The sequence below is a fragment of the Euleptes europaea genome, chromosome 11 (assembly GCF_029931775.1).
Source record: "Euleptes europaea isolate rEulEur1 chromosome 11, rEulEur1.hap1, whole genome shotgun sequence".
NCBI lineage: Eukaryota > Metazoa > Chordata > Lepidosauria > Squamata > Sphaerodactylidae > Euleptes > Euleptes europaea.
The window spans coordinates 52,656,201-52,675,905 of record NC_079322.1 but is presented as its reverse complement, the minus strand read 5'-3'; the positions used below and the strand labels follow the sequence as shown (position 1 = coordinate 52,675,905).

General features: G+C 43.0%; 1 protein-coding gene across 1 annotated transcript in view; it reads left to right on the top strand.

Moving 5' to 3' along the window:
* AKAP9 (A-kinase anchoring protein 9) overlaps window positions 1-19,705 on the top strand; it is a 142,780-nt gene that overhangs the window by 96,633 nt on the left and 26,442 nt on the right. The window contains exons 26-32 of the mRNA XM_056857090.1: window positions 6,223-6,342; window positions 9,266-9,442; window positions 9,544-9,645; window positions 11,033-11,185; window positions 11,407-11,586; window positions 14,271-15,332; window positions 16,736-16,882. Coding sequence (XP_056713068.1) covers window positions 6,223-6,342; window positions 9,266-9,442; window positions 9,544-9,645; window positions 11,033-11,185; window positions 11,407-11,586; window positions 14,271-15,332; window positions 16,736-16,882 — 1,941 coding nt within the window. The remainder of the gene's footprint in view (window positions 1-6,222; window positions 6,343-9,265; window positions 9,443-9,543; window positions 9,646-11,032; window positions 11,186-11,406; window positions 11,587-14,270; window positions 15,333-16,735; window positions 16,883-19,705) is intronic.

Below are 19,705 nucleotides of genomic sequence, written 5' to 3'. Positions count from 1 at the left end.
ACCACTGCCGCGGTCACAGATTATTTTGCGCGGAAACGAATGTAACCTGAAGATATGTGTCACGAAGAGGCGGGCCAATTTTTGAGCAGAGGGGATCCCTGCGCATGGAACTAAATGGATTTGTTTGGAAAACAAATCAGTAACAACCCATAAGACAGTTTTTCCCCCGCTGAGAGGGAGATCAGTCATAAAGTCCATAGCAATCACTTCCCATGGTCTGTTGGGTATTTCCAGAGGTTGCAGTAGACCTGGGGGTTTGCCCTGTGATCGTTTCATTGTGGCGCAAACAGGACAGCTGCGAATAAAAGAATCAACATCGGACCGCATTCCCCCCCACCAAAATTGCGCAATAAGTGGAGAGTCTTTAGGAATCCAAAGTGTCCAGCTGTTTTTACTCCATGAGCTAAGTGCAAAACGTCTTTTCGGAGTGCTTTGGGTACATATAATTTTGAGTCTTTGTACCAAGAGCCCCCCTGTTCTATTACACCAGGGGGTAGGGAGTGATTTGAGCGTTCTAAAAGGCAGTGGTCCCGAAGGGTATTCAACAAGGATTCGGAGATGGGAACCTTGGCGGGTACCCCCTCCCCCGCTACAGTGGTCTTAGGAACTGTTATGGGGGTAGTGCTTACGTGCGGTGGTGCGCAGATTGCAGGCGGCAGGGCAGCCGGTGGGGTTGGAGGGGTGGAATCGGTTCGTTGGTGTTGTGGGGGCGGCTGGGTAGCCGATCGGGTTGGAGGAGCTGGAGAGCTGGATCTGGGGTGCTGTTGCTGAGATCGAGTTTGTACGGCCAGTACAGGAAGGGCTCCCCTTTGCGTAGGGGTGAACAGAGAGTCGGTTGGCCTCTCAAGTTTTATCGGGTATTGCGGCAACCGGGAGAGGGCATCTGTGAGAACGTTTTGTTTCCCAGGAACATGCTTTAGGACGAAACGAAACTGGGCGAAGAATTCCGCCCAACGTTGTTGTTTCGCTGATAGTTTATGGGACCCCGTGAGGGCAGCTAGATTCTTGTGATCGGTCCAAACCTCGAAGGGGATTTTGGACCCTTCTAAGAATTGTCTCCATAGAGTCAATGCATGGTGAACGGCCGCTGCCTCTTTCTCCCAAATGGGCCAGTTCAATTGTGCGTGTGCAAATTTTCTCGAAAAGTACGCGCAAGGGTGAAGGAGACCATCCGGACCTTTCTGGAGGAGGGCCCCTCCCATAGCAACATCGGAGGCATCGACTTGCACAATAAACATTTGGTTTGGGTCCGGGTGCTGTAGTACGGGTTCGGATGTGAAGAGGCGTTTGAGGGCTACAAACGCGGCTTGGCATTGATCAGTCCACAGGATTTTTGCGGAGGGTGAGGTAGCCGTGTTTGCTTTCCCTTTAGTTTTTAGGAGATCAGTGATGGGTAGGGCCACTTGGGCGAAGTTAGGGATGAACCCTCGATAAAAGTTCGCAAACCCCAGAAACTGTTGTACTTGCTTGCGGTTGGTGGGGGGAGTCCAATCGAGAACGACTTGGACTTTGACAGGGTCCATGCGAAGACCTTGGTGGGAGATTACGTATCCTAAAAATGTGAGCTGGTTTTGATGAAACTCGCATTTAGCCAGTTTTGCAAAGAGTTGGTGGTCGCGCAGGCGCTGCAGAACCTCTCGGACCAGAATTACATGCTCTTCCATGGTTTTTGAATAAATAAGAATGTCATCCAAATAAACCACCACCCCGCGATACAGTAAGTCATGAAGGATTTCGTTGATAAGTTGCATGAAGACCCCCGGGGCCCCTTTTAACCCGAATGGCATTACGAGGAATTCATACATTCCGAAACAGCTAGAGAAGGCAGTGAGGTGCTCATCCCCTTCTCGGATGCGGACTCGGTAGTAAGCTTCCACCAAGTCTAACTTGGAGAATACCCGGCCCTCCTGTAACTGTCCCAAAATATCAGAAATTAATGGGATAGGATAGGCGTTGGTTTGGGTAATCGCATTGAGTTTTCTGAAGTCAATGCATAGACGAAGGTCGCCCTCCTTCTTTCGGACGAAAAACGCGGGGGCCGAGTTCGGGGCATTCGATGGGCGAATGAACCCTCTGGCGAGGTTTTTGTCTAGGAAGTCCCGGAGGACAGTGCGCTCGGAAGCGCTCATAGGGTAAATTTTGCTTTTGGTTAAAGTGCAGTCCTTGACCACCTCAATTGCACAGTCCGAGATCCGGTGGGGGGGCAAGGCATCACATTCTTTAAGGTCGAAGACATCCGCAAAGTCCCGATATACGTTAGGTAGGATTGGAGGTGCTGGGACCTCGGAGGTTAATGCTGGGACGGGCGGATATAACAGCGCAAAGTTCTGCCGGTGTTGGTCGCACATGGGACTAGCGAAGGAGATAGTGTTTGTTTCCCAGTTAATACTGGGACAATGTCCTTTAATCCAGTTAATACCCAAGACTACTTCAAATCGGATAGGAGCTATAGTGAAGTCTATTTGCTCCCAGTGGGAGCCAATTCCCATTGCCACCCCTATGGTGCGGTGATCGACTGGACCTCCCTGGAAATGGCTCCCGTCCATTTGGGCGAATTGGACAGGGGCGGGTAAAGCCTCAGATTCGGCTTTGAGTGCAGCAAAGGTGGCTTCGCTTATGAGAGTGCGACAGCAACCGGAGTCGATGAGTGCTTTAACGGGTAGTTGGGGGCCACCGTTAAGGTGTTGTAAAACTGCATCCACGTAGACGGTGGAGTCCACTTCTTTGATTTTGGTAGGAGCATTCGGTTTAGCAGGAGGATCTGCAGAGGTCTGTGGAGACGCTCCACTCACCACAGACCGGAGCCGTTTTTTGACAAGTCGAGGGGAGATTCCAGGTTTAAGGCTGGAGAATTCCATGGGTTTTCCTCATCCGAAGAGGGAAAGTTGTCCCCCAATGGGGCACTTGTAATCCGAGACCTGGCGGGGTCGTTTGTAGTAGGCAGGGAGGCTGGGTCTCCAGCGTGGAGTGCAGAGGGTATGGGTCTTCCCGGAGCTGCGCTGCGGGTGGCCGCGGTGCCTCTGCGTGGTGGACGACCTCTGGCTCGGGTTATCGTGCTGGGACGAAATAATTCAGGGCAGTGCGGGCAAACAGCTGCAAAGTGGCCCATTTCTCCGCAAGTAAGACAGGCGCCTCTCTGAAATCGGGCTTCACGTTCCTGAGGCGGACGTGGAGGATTTCGTGGAACGGGCGGTGGTGCCTTGGATTGGGGCTTTTGGGTGCCTTTTTCCTTGTGCTTTTGACGGACTAGGGAAATAAAGCGTCGGCGGCTTTCCACTTCCTCGGCCAATAGAATCCAATCTTCAAGGGTATCGGGATCACCCCGCATGTACGACCAGTTCAGAACATCAGGGTGTAAGGCTTCCCTGAAATGGTGAATCAAGGTGGCTTCGGGCCAACCCACAATTTTACTTGCCAGCCGTTGAAATTCATCGGCAAATTCTCGAACTGGAGCAGAGCCTTGTCTTAGTTGTAAGAGTTCCGATTTGGCTCGTTCCCCCAGAAAGGGATCTTCAAACCTCCTTCTCAGAGCAGTCATGAAGTTGTTGAGGGAACGTATAGCACGAGAGCGGGTGTCGAACTGGAGAACCATCCAGTCAGCTGCTTTACCTGTGAGAAGGGAAGCTACATAGCGCACCCGGCTATCCTCCGTGGGGAAAAGCTGTCCTTGTTCTCGCATATAACTGTCCACTTGATGCAAGAAACAAGGCAGAGTCTCGAGAGATCCGTCGTACGTAGTTTTCAATTTGAGCTGCTTCCAAGGGCCGGGCGCAGGCTGGCCCGGTTGCACGGGTGGTCCGGGTGGAGGAACAACGGGAGCTCCGGGAGGCAGGAGTGGAGCAGGCACATTAGCGGGTGGCTGGGCGGGCACCCCCTGACCCGGTATCGGAACGGGCTGTGCCTGGGCTATCAGGGTTTGTTGTAATTGCCTGTTATCCTGAAGCATACGCTCCATTAGCTCTTGGAGTTGATCAACACGGTCTGAGAGCTCCCGATTCTGGGCTCGTAAGAGGTGAACATCCTCGCTTGGGCCCCCAGTAAGATGAGGTTTACTGGTCCGGAAGCTCGTGGCCCATTGAGAGCTGTCTCCATATAAATCTTCGTCCTCAGACTCCCCTGAGTCTCGGCATCGGTCAGCCAGGCGGCGTGCGCGTTGGGTCGTGCGCGACGGGACAAACGCCGGGGAAAAAGACAGACCTGATAGCCCCTGTACAGTGTCCTTGGGGCGAATATCCCTTTTCGCCCGATCCCTATCCCTTGCTGCTGCCGCCTTAGCTGCTTCAGCAGCTTCTTTATCTTTGGCGACCTTAGCCGCTTCGGCGGCTTCCTTATCCGCAAGAACTTTGGCGTTCTCAAGTCTCAGGGCAGCCTCCGCCGTAACGCGCGGTAAAAGTTCCGTTTCCAGGAGTGTGAGTATGGGGTCGGGTTCCCCGCCCAGCAATGGTTGTATTCGAACCGCCAGTGCGGGCGCATCGGCTCCAAAAGTCGAGGTCAAAGATTGAGCCAAGGTGGCTACCGGGGTGTCCTTTGTACATTCCACAAGGAGAAGAGCGGTGCGAATAGCGATCCGCTTGGCTTCAGCTTGACAGCTGGGCGCATCCGGTATTAGGGAAAAACCCTCTGGCGGGGCTCCTGCCATGACGGAACTAGAGGAAAGAGTCTCTTGAGAAATTAAATTGTCCAAAAGTCCAGTTAGTACTTGTAAATCCTCAGTTGCCAACCGGGCATCGTCCAGTAATTGATCCAAGTCTTGAAGATCTAAACGAGTATCAGTATCTTCCGACGTCAACATCCAGAGAATCCCTTTTAGAGATCGCCACTGTTCTTGTACCAGTCCCCTCAAGCGGCAAACCTCTAGGGTAGTCCTAAAAAGTTCAGCGACTATGTCCTGTAACAGGGTGGGATCCTTCCGAGAGGAATCCAGGGTAGTAGGTCACTCGGAGAGCCTCCCAGCTCCCATCCAAGTGGCAGGCGAACCCCCCTGGGCTCCAGCCTGACTAGTAGTACAATGAAGAAGGTGAAAGGAGATAGCTGCCATAATGTAAGCTCCTGACCCTTCGAACCAGAAATCACCACAGAGTCATATAGAATCCAAGCAGATGGCTTTTACTGGTCAAAAAGGCAATACAGTGCATACAGGGAACTATGGCAGCTATGAGAGTCTCACTATCTGAACGATAATATAAAGCAGTAAATGGCGGGAGATTACAAAGCATCAGCAACGCATAAACAGAGTACACTTTCCCAGGAGTAGCATTCCCAGGCCTTGGTATGTGTGGTCGACCTTGAGGCTAGACAGTACAGCACAGACACAGAAACAATACTGAAACCGAGATTGCAGCCTGACAACCCCCCACCCCCACCCCCGGGGCAGGGCATTCCACCGTCGAACCGCCCTCACTGTCAGAAAGTTCTTCCTAATGTTTAGACGGAATCTCTTTTCTCTTAGTTTAAATCCATTACTCCATGTTCTAATCTCTGAAGCAACAGAGAACAAGCTAGTTCCCTCATTAACATGGCATCCCTTCAAATATTTAAGCATGGCTAGCATGTCACCCTTTAACCTCTTCTCCAGACTAAACAAACCCAACTTCTTAAGTTTCTCCTGATAGGGCATAGATTCCAGACCTTTGACCATTCTGGTCGCTCTCCTCTGGACCCACTCCAACTTGCCAACATCCTTCTTAAATTGTGAAGCCCAAAACTGGACACAGTATTCCAAGTGAGGTCTGACCAATGCAGAATACAGTGGTAGTATTACTTTCCTTGATCTAGACACAATACTTTTTTTGATGCAGCCCAGAATTGCATTGGCCTTCTTAGCCACCATATCACACTGTCACATATGAGTAGACAAGAAGGTGGGATTGCCTGATATCCACATGCTTCTTGCTTCCTAGTGCTTGCACCACATTTTAATAGTCATAAACGAGCAGCAGTTTTGAGAAAGGGCTGTAGGCTGCTGGTTTACATACAACCTAGAGTGCTGTCACAAACTGCTTTGATAATATACAGTAGAAATAATCCAGCATTGTTTTTCTTGCTTGACAGGATAAGTTGGTTGCAGTAGATTTACTATACCACAGAGCTCCCGCCTATTTACCGACAACAGATATATTTAACAATAAACTAAAGCAAGACACTGCATTAATAATTTTTATGTTTGTCAAAATAGTTTGCTATAAGAAATATAATGAATATAATAAATACAATATGTTTCAGGAACAGGCAATTGACAGGGAGCATGAGAGGGATGTTTTCCAACAGGAGATACAAAAACTTGAGCATCAGCTTAAGATTCCCCAAAGATTTCTGCCCATCAATGAACACCAAAACAGAGAGGTAAGTTACTGAATGACTGCCATCTATACTTCTCATGAGTACACAAAATTGAAGCAATAATTGAAATGCTGTAAAAATGTTTACGAAGCATATAAGACAGAGGACGAAGACTGCAGTAAGCAGTAGTGAGAATGGGGAGAGGGAAATATTATGAAAAGTGGTCCCAGCAGTAAACCCATCTAAAACGAATCAAGTTAACAGCTAATAGAGTTGTGTTCAATGACATGTTGGCTGAGATCGCAGGAGTTTTATATGCCCAAGGGGCGCTGGAACCTGACAAACCACGTGAAATGGAGGGGACTGCTTAAAGGGCTGTATGACATAAGGGTCTGCTTTAAAAAAAAAACTAAATCTCACTAGTTATGCCTAAATTAGGATTTACTTTCAAAGACAATTTGCAATATGACTTAGAGTGGTGGTGGTTCTTCTGTTCAAATGAAAAGTCAGAATACTCACTAGGCATGGTGAGAGCCCTTAAACATGCCTGAAGAGCTCATAAGAACCTACGAATATTCATGATGGATGAAGTCCCATCTAGTTCAGCATCCTGTTTCCATCAGTGGTCAGTCAGATTCCTCAAGGAAGCCCACAAGCAGAGTCCTTACTTGCTGACTCCTTCCCTCCATCTGACAGACGGAGGCATTCTGCCTGTAAATCTGGAGGCCCCGTTTGGCTGTCACAGCTAGTAGCCGACAATAGACCTACCCTCTGTAAATCTGTCCAGCCCTTTTAAAAATCCCTTTAACCCAATCATCACATTTCGTAGCACTCAGTTCGGGAAGTCAGCTGCCTGTTGTGCTTCTTTTTGTCTGTCTTGAATCTGTTGCCAGCCAGTTTCATAGGTGGCCCTGAGCTCCTTCAATATGGGAGAAGGAGAAACGTTTCTCATGATCCGTTTTCTCTTGTGCCACACATAATTTTGTAGGGCTCTTGTGTCAGGCGTCATCACCTTTTCTCTAACCTAAAAATCCCTATATGCTGTTACGGCAGGCACTCCAACCCCATGGTCATTTTGGTTGCCTTTTTTTTTAATATGTATATTTCCCCATCTTTAATGTCTCTTTTGAGATGCAGTGACTAGAACTGTACTTGGTATTCCAAATGAAGTTTCTTCAAGGACTGGAATGAAGGTATTCTTATACTGCCAGTTTATATTATCAGTTCCCTTCCTAGTGACCTGTAGCGTGGGATTTGCCTTTTTTACCACCACTGCACACTTAATGGACGTTATCATTGAGCTGTCCACCATAACTCCCGGGACCTTTTCTTGATCTGTCCTTGCCAGCTCAGACCCCATCTGTTTATACTTGTAATTAGAACTGTATTACTTGGCTCTTACTTAGATTGAATTTTGTCTGTCTTTTTGTTGCTTGTTTACCCAGTTTGGAGAGGTCTTTTTGGAGTTCTTTGCAGTCTCTTTGTTCACTATCCCTAACAATTTGGGGCCATTCACAAACTTTGCTGCTTCTCTGTTCATCCCCCAGTTCTATATAATTTAAGAATAAATTAAACAGCAGTGGTCCTAGTACATTTCCCTAATCAACGTGATGGTACTCAAAGTCTCATGTTATTACAGTATCATCACCCTTAGCTACTTCTCTGTATTTTTCCTCCACCCTTATAGTTCCATCAAAGCTTTTTGGGTTGTATAGCATAAAGGCCGCACACCATCATTCCGCTGCAATGCTAGTAGTTAGGTAGTTAGATTTTTCAACCAATGTTATGTAATTTAATGTGACTACAAGAAGTATTTTGCTTCAACTTGGCAAAGTGAAGCCCAGTGCTTTGCAAGTAGTAATGATTATGTGCATCTACTGAGGGCCTTGTGTGTGGAGACAGGAGAGCAACGTTTAGTCTACCTGAAAATAGAAATCAGGGAAAGATACCACTAAAGTGAACAATGGTAGATTTTTTTCCAGAATTAACCAAATTGTCTTGGGTTCTGTGCAAATGCATAGGAATATGGAGCTGGATCTTGTAGATATGTTCCACTAGTGACAGCGTTTTCATCTGGCACAAGGAGCCCTTCCCCTGATTCAGTCATTTGGAAAAGCTTCCTTGTAGTGGGGGGAAGGTGTTGTTCCAACATTTGTGGAATGATCTGTGGAATCTAATCCATTAACTACTGTTAGAAAGGGGGAGGAAATAGCTTTTGAAAGGTTATATGTGGCAACTAGTCACACAGACTTTGAGATACTTAAAAGTATATGTGTATTAGATTATTTGTTTTTATTGGCGCGTGGGGTGTAATAGATAATTGCACACTTGTAAATGTAATTGATATAGAAAGATTTCCATGTTTGGTAATTTCTTTGCCAACTATTGTATCTGTGTGGAATAGCTAACATGGTTTTAATCTGTGTTTGTGAAATAACATACTATCTTACTTGACAGAATGGAGGACATTTCTGTAGGTACTTGCAGTTTGAACTGATAGCTGTTCATAAATTGTTCAACAGGGGCGTATTTTGTTGTGTTTTTTTCCTGTCTGGCCAATCTCCTGTTTCTCTGGAAGGTTTTTCTGGTTGTCTCAGAATCGAATATCCTCTGGTAATATGAATGACAGCCAGTTCTCTTATTCTCTCTCTTCCTCTTCTCAGCGTGCTCTCTGATTCTTCCATCTTATTTTCCTTATCTCTCTTGGCTTTCGATTATTGTCTTTACTTTGAATGGATAAATATTTTGAATGATGATTCTTCCTTCTTGTTGTCTCATACCTTTTGTTTTTCCTTCTATACTGCTTGGCCGTCTTTTATAGTGAATTTGTATTTATTGTATCTCCTTACGTGCAATTAAAGTGTCAGTAAGACTTTATGGCCTTTTTTGGCTAAACATCTTCTCAAGTCTTATTGCAGAACATTCTTCATCCTTAATATCTACATTTCAAAAGATGTCAAATACAATTCCTGCCTATTGTCACCAGGTCGAGCAGTTAACAAATCATCTCAAAGAAAAGACAGACAAATGCAGTGAGCTTTTGCTCTCTAAGGAGCAACTTCAGAGAGATGTGCAAGAACGGAATGAAGAAATTGAGAAATTAGAGTGCAGAATCAGAGAATTGGAACAAGCATTAATGATCAGTGCAGACAGTTTGCAAAAGGTATTTTATATGCACTGTTTTATGTTTAAATTTACAATCAACAAAGCTTTGTGCAATAATGAAAGAATTAAAGTGTGATAGCTAATATACTTACTTTAAAGGTGGAGCAAAGGAAGCAGTTTGGGTATGCAGTAAGGGGAGAATTGCCTCTAGAAGCTCAGTTACAGGCGGAACAAGAAGCTGTAGACAGGAAGGAAAAAGAGGTAGAGTATCCATTTCAGTTCTTCACGTACTTAAAACTGTTATATAAGCCTCATACGCATCAATCAGCATAATCATATAGATTTATTGTATGAGTTCAGTTTTCTTCTACTGGTCATCTCAGCCTAGACTGGAAGGACAAGACATTGTATGTAATGCTGAGAGTTATAGACTCTTTTTCTATCTGGTCTAAAGGCCCTACCTTACTGTGGTCCTTCAAGGACAAACAGGTTACCTGAAGGGGAATCCTCAAAACCATTTTGCCTCTTTAAAAAAGAGGAATTGGCAGCCACACAGATGTTTCTGGATTTATGGGCCAAACACTTCTCCCTAATGGATACGAGGGTCTTGACCACATGATTTCTCTGAACTCTCCACCACAAAGCAAGAAAACCTACTCTGATTACCCCCAGACCTTAAACCCAGATTTATGGTGACCTCTTCATGGATGGGGCAATGGAAGCAAATGCTCTGTGTGCTAGAAGTTGCTGCCAAGCACCCACAGATCTTCTCAGATGAAACTGAGTGATTGATGGGCATCAGCTGTCAAAATTAGCCAGAGTCCTTGTTTTCTTTAGCTACATGCAGGGCTTGTGGCCTGTAGTCTACCTCATCTACCTGCTCTGCCATTTGGCTCTGCCCCTGACCTCAAATTGTAGCATGGCTGAATGAGCCGCTTTTTGTCTAAAATAGTGTTCACAGTGGAGCCTCAAATTAGCAGCTGCTTTGTGGCAGTCAGTTTCCCTGGTACTGCGGAGGAGAACAACAGTTTCTGGCTCCTCCTCTGTCTTGGAACACCTCCAATCCTCATTGCTGCCTTTGGTCCTTGCCACTGCCTTGTGTTCTCTCACACCAGGCTTGGTCCGTTCTGTTATACTGCCCACCAGCTGTCTTCACCATCCTATACTGCTGCCACCATCCTTTACTGAACTAAGGAAAATGAGTGGCTTCTTCACTAGGCTCTCTTATTTATCCATACAGGGTAAATCTGAGCCTCATAATTTCTCATTAGGGATGCCTCTTAATCTTCACGTTCCTTCCCAAACAGACTCCACTTAGAATGTCTTTTAAACGCAAAGAAATTCCCTTCATTTTCAGAGTGTTACCTGGCCACGAGGACAGACTGTGACATACCCCAACTTGCTCCCCCCAAATTGGTATAATCCAGCCACTGTTTGAAGACATGAGCACTTACTATGCACTAAATTTCTTCCTTGTGGTTCACATAAATTTGAGGGGTTTTTTGTTTGTTTGTTCAAACCTAAAAACTCAATACAGTCATTTCAGATACAATATCTGAAAATAAAAGCTGAATCCTTTGAAGTTTCTTAAATGTTAGTTTCCTTTTTTTTAAAAATCATCCATTTGCCACTTGTTTTGGATGTACAGATAATAAATCTTGAAGAACAGTTAGAGCAGTTTCGTGAGGAACTAGAAAACAAAAACGAAGAAGTACAACAGTTGCACATGCAACTAGAAATTCAGCGAAAAGAAGCCACTACACGGCAACAGGAGCTTGAGCAAGAGAATAAATTATTCAAGGTAATTATCTGGCAAGGAGGTCTATACTTTCCTTCTTTCTCCCTCTGAATGAACACATTAACCTGCAAAATCTTCAACTTTTAAAAAATACCTCCTCCATATCATAAAAAGTATATTCCTGTATCTCCAAATGTTTCCCAAATTTGCATCTGGTGAGTGGACAAGAGTTAAAGAAGGAAATGTATAAGTTACATTCTGTGCCACTGTTTTTTTGTCTGTAGGAGGAAATGGAAAAATTGGGATTAGCTATCCAGAATCCTGAAGATACTTCCATAAAGGATCATCAGCCAGTTACGGGAAAATTTGTTCAGATCTTACAGGAAAAGGAACGGGAAATAAGTGAACTCCATGAACAAATTTCAAAACTGCACCATCAGCTTGAATTTACAACAGATAACAAAGTACATGATTTTGAAATCTTTTTCAGGGGCCTTCATTTTCATTGGGATGTAGGAAAGCTGAACAGTTTAACATGTTAATATAAGGTTTAGAACAGTGTGACTAAAAAAAGGCTTATAATTCTTAAGGTAGTATTCTCATGGATGTTGCTTTCTGTTGAGAGTGTTCGTTGCAGCCTGTAATTTTTGTACAGTGTGTAGAATTTTGGTTATAATAGAATATAAGCGATTTTGAGTTTTCGTTGTAGAAGGTAAATTAAAAGTCTCCATGAAGAGATTGATAGAGTTAATGCTAATGCAATTTGCCGAATAATATATCATTTCTAGGATTTTTTCCCTTCATAATAAGATGCTACACAGCTGGTGTCATTATGAGTCCAGATTTCATTCTCCCTACTTACCGGTTATTGGACAACGCATTTTAGTTGCTTTTCATTCTTTGAGTCTTTTGTGAATATGTACTGCCCAAGATCACTAACTATTGCCACTACTCGTTTTAGCAGCTGTATCATACTTGTTCATTATGTTCCCAATATCTCGCAATATTATTCACTAGAATTAAACCTATTTTCAATATATCTACATATTTTTTGAAAGAAAAACTGTCTAGTATTTCTTATAAATCTTGTAATTTACAAACAAGCTTTATTTTTACTTGTTTACTTTATTAAGATGTACAATATCTAGCAGTTCTCACATTTCTGATTCATCTAGTTATTATCTTTTTCCTCATCAATTCATAATTTCTTAAATTGTGGATATTGCTTTCTGTTCCCTTTTGATGAGAAAACAAAATCGTCACAGATTAGGTCTGATCCAGTAACTGTTCCATCTCTCCAACAACAGTGAAATCTTGATTCTTGAAGTCTATAATAGACTCATCCCTGTTATCCAATTTCTGGCAATATTTCAGCTGTCCTATAGTTGCATTAACAGTATTTTAATTAGACTCTTCCTTCTTTGCCAGGTGTTAAAAATCTTTTTCTAAAGCTTCTTGTTGCTTTGCCTACCCTGTTTTCCTCTAAATATCTTGATAAATGGATCTGAATCTTCTTTTAGCTTCTGCATTCTTTTGCAGCATAGATTTATTTTAGATAAAATTTTGAACCATTCATTGCATGGCTAACAAGTTAGCTGCTGTGCCATTTTACCTTTATATTCTTATTACTTTATATCATCCTGATTTCTGTAAAATCTCATATATTTGGTACATTAGCTATTGCTTGGTGAAGCTCTTTTTGTTGTTTCATCACTTGGATCTTCTTAGCCACCAGGGTTCCACATATTTCCTTTACTCTTAATTCAGTATAGTCCACCTATTGTATTCTGCAAAATACTGCCACCTCAGGAAAGTAAGGGAGTTACCAGCTGATTTGAAGGTTAATAAACTGGAAAACACTTTTGTTTTGTTGTACATCTGGATTGTGAAGAAAAATTAATTTCTGGTAGTCTGGGGGTGTATTTGGTTACATTGTTTAAACAACCAGCATTCTGAGAAGCTGTCTTTCATTCTCAAACAAATGGTGAAGGACATGATGGTACTTGAGTACTTTAAATACTTTTGCAATAAGTGATTCTTTGACATAGGTTTATTAGAGGAAAACATCAGTTGAACTAATATTAGTAGAAATTATTTAAATTGTATATCTTTAAATGTATATCTTTAAATGTAATTTCCTGGGAAGGGCTTTGGTGGCTCAGTCCTGCAAATGGTCTCTTTGGACTCCTCACAGTTAATGTGACAGTCTCAGAACATTGAGAGATGGAAAATTATAATACATTAAATTATATTCCAGTAAAAAAAAAAAAAAAAACTAGGAAGCTTTCACAACAGTCTTTGGATTTGGTTCTTCCAAATTTTATGTGAAGGTGAAATTAATTGGGAGTTGTCAAATATGCTACTTCAAGAAAAAATTAGTACTGTTGGTACCGTATATGCAAGGAGTAGTTGCTAAAACAAGTTTTTGGCATAAATTAAAGACGTGACTACCTTTTTTCAATAATTACATGTTTTTTTTCTTTCTTTGACCCAATGCAGTTGAATCAGTTTTGTATATAGTACTAGGGTTGCCAAATTCCAGGTACTAGCTGGAGATCTCCTGCTATTACAACTAATCTCCAGCCGATAGAGATCAGTTCACCTGGAGAAAATGGCTGCTTTGGCAACTGGACTCTATGGCATTAAAGTCCCTCCCCAAACCCCGCCCTACTCAGGCTCCACCCCAAAAACCTCATGCCAGTGGTAAAGAGGGACCTGGCAACCCTATATAGTACTACATTGTGAACTGTACTCTGATGCTAGAACAAGTACTATTTCCCCTCTGCTAACTCGGTTTAAGTATCTGAACTATTTTTCGGGGTTTACAGAGTTAGACCTGATTAAGTACATCCGTGAAGATAAGGAGGCTTCAGTAGCTTATGTAATGGCAAAATTTTGTTACCTGCCTATTAAGAAGAGAATCACTCTAACAAGAAAGGTCATAGGTTAGTGATTATACATATATAGGTTCACACAATTTATTTATAGCAGATACATAGTTATCCTTAGGCTTTTTAACTAATCAGGGTATGTATTTAGCTCATGATTGTATACAATTCTTTTATTGTGGAAGATTTATTTTATTTTATATTTGTGCTGGTCTTTGACCGTAACAATAAATATTATTACTCTTTCTTTGACCACTTAGGTAATTGAGGAAAAAAATGATCACATAAAGGAATTGGAAGCCCAGATAGAATGCCTGAAGAGTGATCAAGAGCGTGTAAAACAGAACAATGAGCAGGAAATAGAACAGCTGAATGAAGTTATTGAAAAGCTGCAGCAGGAGCTGGCAAATATTGAGCACAAAGAACCTCTGGACCTCTCGTTGATTCAGGAAGATGCAGATAATTTAAAACACCAGCTAGATGTAGTTTTGGCAGAAAAAGAAGCTCTGTTGAAGAAGGTGGAAAGTAGTGATGTAGAGGTGTCCCGTGCCAAGAATGAACTGGAGGAAACAAAATTAAAAACAAAAAAGTTAAAAGAAGAACTAGATACACTTAGGGTAGCACATAAAAGAATGGGAGAAGAGCTTGAAAACATACAAATGAGAAGTGGCATGGCTGAAATAGGAATAAAGATCAGTGAAAAACCTGAAAATCCAGAAGTTGTAAATAAGAAAGAAACTAAAATATTTAATTTTGTGGGTGAAAATAGTAAGGATTCCTTGAGCAACACAGACACAAAGTTGCGGGAGCTTCAAACAGCTCTTAAGGACAAGGATTTGGAGCTAAAACAGTGTTACAAGCAAATTAAAAACTTAAATGAGCAAGCGCAGGCTGAGTCAGAGGCATTTCAACAGAAGATAGTAGAGCTGGAAGAAACACTGGCACACAAAGCTGCTGTAGCACTTGTTAATGAAGTCCAGCTGAACGCAGTTCTAGAGCAAAGTAGAGTCATCTCAGAAATGCACACAGGTAGCCCTGAGAAAGCTATACAGACTAATCTAACAGAAAAGGTAGACAGCACTGTTGAAGAAGATGCAAAGCTTAGATTATCAGCACTGCTGGAAAAGCTTACAGAGATGGAGCGCCAAGTGGCGAATGCACAGAGTAACCTGCAACTAGAAAAAACAAAAGTGGAAATCGCACAGAAGGAAGCAAAGGAAAAGGAAGGAAGGCTTACCGAACTACGGCAGCTTCTAGCAGAAGCAGAAGAAAAGCACAAAAGGGAGAGGACAAAGATATCCAAGAAAGCAAAAACTCTGCAGGTATGTTCGCACTTCCTAGTAAGAATGTGCATTTGGTTCATAAAACCTAAACCAAGAATGCCTTGTTCACTCCTTCATTCTGTGCCAATCACAAAAGCAGCACATAGAAGAACTAGGAGTTCTACTTCATTGGAGGACTCCTCAGATGACTTTGCAAATAAGAAAAGGAAAAAAGAACCCTGCAGAAGAAGAACTGAATATGCTCCAGGAGGCTCGGAAAGTTGAGAACAGTTGAATGTCAATTAAAGAAAATAAGAGAGGAAGGAAGTTACCCTGCTCAGACCACTGAAAACTTATAGAACCCTGGAAGGGGGTAACTTTGGGGCGGAGGGGGATTTCCATATTATTCACCGCTCCTGAAATTCCTTCCAGACCCACTGTTTATACAATTAAAAATAATTAGTCCAAATTTAATAATTACCAGTAATGTTTAGAAATTTTTGGATATGGCCATTATGTCAGGCTTAGAATTCAAGGAAGTCAGACTGAGAAGAGAGGGGAGTGAACAGATGTGTAACTAACAGGGACAATAGCCAGTCAGCAAAGTTATGCACCGGTCCTGTCTCCAAAAGGTCGAGCCTGGAGATCTGTTGGAATTACAACTGACTGGAGAAAATGACTGCTTTTCAGGGTGGACTGTACGGAATTATGCCCCTCTGAGGTCCCTCCCCTCCCCAGGCTCCTCCCCAAAAATCTCCAGGAGTTTCCCAACTGAGAGTTGGCAGCCCTGTACTGGAGCAAATGGGGAGCTCTGCAGACTAGCGAGATGACAAATGCTACACTCCTCATCTAGTGATAGAGGCAATTGTTTTGTTTGTATGTGGTAGGTAGACAGGTAAACAACGCTGAAGTCCAGGGAAGGGTGAATGCTATACTTGCTTTCCTGGACACTGGAGAGCTCTCATCTTTAATTTTGCTTAAAAGAAACCTTGGGGAGAAGAGGTGATTTTTCTGGGAAAGATTAATCTCCCCACTCACATTCCTCAATAAAAATTATTCCACGTCAGTAGATGTTAGTCCTGGTAGAGGGAAAGGCGGGCAACATTTTTTAGTGAATTAAACTGTTTGCCAAATTAGAAGTTATCTTCATGTAGTTAATCAGTCTGCTCAGATGTGAAGAAAACTGAGTTGTGTTGAGAGTGTATGCTTCCTGAGAGGTGTGGTTTTTGGATTTGCTATGAAATTCATGTTCCAGGTTCTTCAAAGACTATATTCTGAGTATGCCACAGCACTTTTATGAACACGTATGCTCTAAGCTGAAGATGCTAGTAGACTTCAAAGTCATGCCGGTTTGGCAACATTCTGATAGGTGGTTTTATTAGACAGCAACATGTGAACTGCTTAAATTTTTGTCCCGTACATTAGGTTATGAAGAATAACATTTCTTTTGTATTGGTGTGTAGAAGGTCCCACAACAGAGTGAAAACAAAGAACGACGTTTACTCCGTGATGATCTTGAACTAGAAAAAGTCAGAGGCGAGTCTGCGGCTGCTAAAGAAGAGCTTAACAGTTGCAGAGAGAAAGTGGAGAAACTGAAAGAGGAGTTAATGGTAAGAACTAAATCTTGCCGTATACGTCTCATTGTCATATGAAACCATTTATATAACTTTCCTGAGCTTTTTTGTTACATTATCAATTCTTTGAAGGAGTCTTCATTCAGACCCTACAGATGTTAGCTACACACACTCATCATAACAAATCACAGACTATACAGCAGCTAGTCATAAGTAAGATCTGGTTTGAGCATCAACCCCAGTTTGTTTTCTTCCTGCTTCCTGTGCCATACCTGTAGCCAGGTGGCTGTAAAGGACAATGCTACTCAGACTGGTTTGTGAATTTAAATGTCACAACAAACCACTGTTCATGCAAACTGTGCTTTAGAAACCAAATCCAGACCCTATTCGAAATCCTGGTTTGGTTCTGGTTTTTTGTACTGCCTCTGTCAGATGCCAAAGCCAACTGTGGTTCAATTTCAACTATAGCGTATAAAACTATGGCTTATCAGGATCATTCATATGGTTTATTCAGCATAGCCTCAGAAAGTTCTCATATTCAGGCTCACAAATTCTCTGGATATACGGGACATACAGTGAGGGGAAAAAGTATTTGATCCCCTGCTGAATTTGCCCGTTTGCCCTCTGACGAAGAAATGACCAGTCCATAATTTTAATGGTAGGTTTATTGTAGCTGTGAGAGACAGAATAACAACAGGAAAAACCCCAGAAACCCAGAAGACAAAAGTCAGAGATTGATGTGCATTATAATGAGTGAAATAAGTATTTGATCCCTTTGCAAAAGATGATTTAGTACTTGGTGGCAAAACCCTTGTTGGCAATTACAGAGGTCAGACGTTTCTTGTAGGTGGCCACCAGGTTTGCACACATCTCAGGAGGTATTTTGTCCCACTCCTCTTTGCAGATCCTCTCCAAGTCAGTAAGATTTCGAGGCTGATGTGTAGCTACTCGAACCTTCAGCTCCCTCCACAGATTTTCGATGGGATTAAGGTCTGGAGACTGGCTAGGCCACTCCAGGACCTTAATGTGCTTCTTCTTGAGCCACTCCTTTGTTGCCTTGGCCGTGTGTTTTGGGTCATTGTCATGCTGGAATACCCATCCTCGACCCATTTTCAATGCCCTGGCTGAAGGAAGGAGGTGCTCACCCAAGATTTGACGATACATGGTCCCGTCCATTGTCCCTTCGATGAGGTGAAGGTGTCCTGTCCCCTTAGCAGAAAAACACCGCCAAAGCATAATATGTCCCCCTCCATGTTTGACGGTGGGGATGGTGTTCTTGGGGTCGTAGGCAGCATTCCTCTTCCTCCAAACACGGCGAGTTGAGTTGATGCCAAAGAAGTTGATTTTGGTCTCATCTGACCACAACACTTTCACCCAGTTCTCCTCTGGGTCATTCAGATGTGCATTGGCAAACCGCAGACGGGCCTGTACATGTGCTATCTTGAGCAAGGGGACCTTGCGGGCTCTGCAAGATCTCAGTCCTTCACAGCGTAGTGTGTTACCAACTGTTTTCATGGTGACTATGGTCCCAGCTGCCCTGAGATCATTGACAAGTTCCCCCCGTGTAGTTCTGGGCTGCTTCATCACCGTTCTCATGATCATTGCAACTCCACGAGATGAGATCTTACATGGAGCCCCAGACCGAGGGAGGTTGACAGGGTTAGGGTTGTCACCTTCTCACCAAGCTGCTTGGCAATAGTCTTGTAGTCCAGTCCAGCCTTGTGCAGGTCTACAATCTTGTCCCTGACATCCTTGGACAGCTCTTTGGTCTTGGTCATGGTGGCTAGTTTGGAATCTGATGGATTGATTGCTTCTGTCGACAGCAGAACCCTAACCCTAACCCTAACCTGGCTGGTTGATAGGGGATCAAATACTTATTTCACTCATTATAATGCACATCAATCTCTGACTTTTGTCTTCTGGGTTTCTGGGGTTTTTCCTGTTGTTATTCTGTCTCTCATAGCTACAATAAACCTACCATTAAAATTATGGACTGGTCATTTCTTCATCAGAGGGCAAACGGGCAAATTTAGCAGGGGATCAAATACTTTTTCCCCTCCTGTACCTACATTCCAACTCTGTTACAAGATGTAAACTCCGATATAACATACTCAGTGGCTAGATTTTGTGCTGCTGCAATGGATGCACGGTGGAGGTGGGTCCGCGCCAATCCACAGTCCTGAAATGAGGGGTGACAGCTCTAATTATATGCATTCCCCTTTTACTGAAGTGATTTTATTCATGTTAATCAGTGAATCAGCATGTTTTATTCTGATATACAGATATTCTATATTTATGTAAACTGGTGCTTTTATAGGTTACTTGTGCTGGTCATTGACTGTAATAAAGATTGTCTATCTATCTTATCTATCTTATCTATGTTATCTATCTTATCTATCTTATCTATCTTATCTATCTTATCTATCTTATCTATCTTATCTATCTTATCTATCTTATCTATCTCTGGGTATTCTTCAGGAATGAATGAGCTGTTTGAGTAGCTTTAAGAACCATAAGAGCTTAGCAGCAATATAGAGATGCAAGTCTGGAGAGGGAAATTAAAATTATGGGAAGAATGGACATTTGGGAGAAACTGCTCTGTCTCACTCATAGTTTACACCGTAAGCTTGCACTGTATTCTAAGCAATCAAATCTGCCCTGCAAAATTTTCAGCTTACACATTGATTTAGATCAAGGTGGGGCTACATGCCAAATTGGAGATAGGGAGATAGATCACAAAAGTCAGCTTTATGGTCTATGTGATTGGGCTATTTATTAATGCTACTAATACAATCCTAATATGATTGGGCTATTTATTAATGCTACTTTTAAAAAGCTACTTGAGGCACCTGCAGTTCC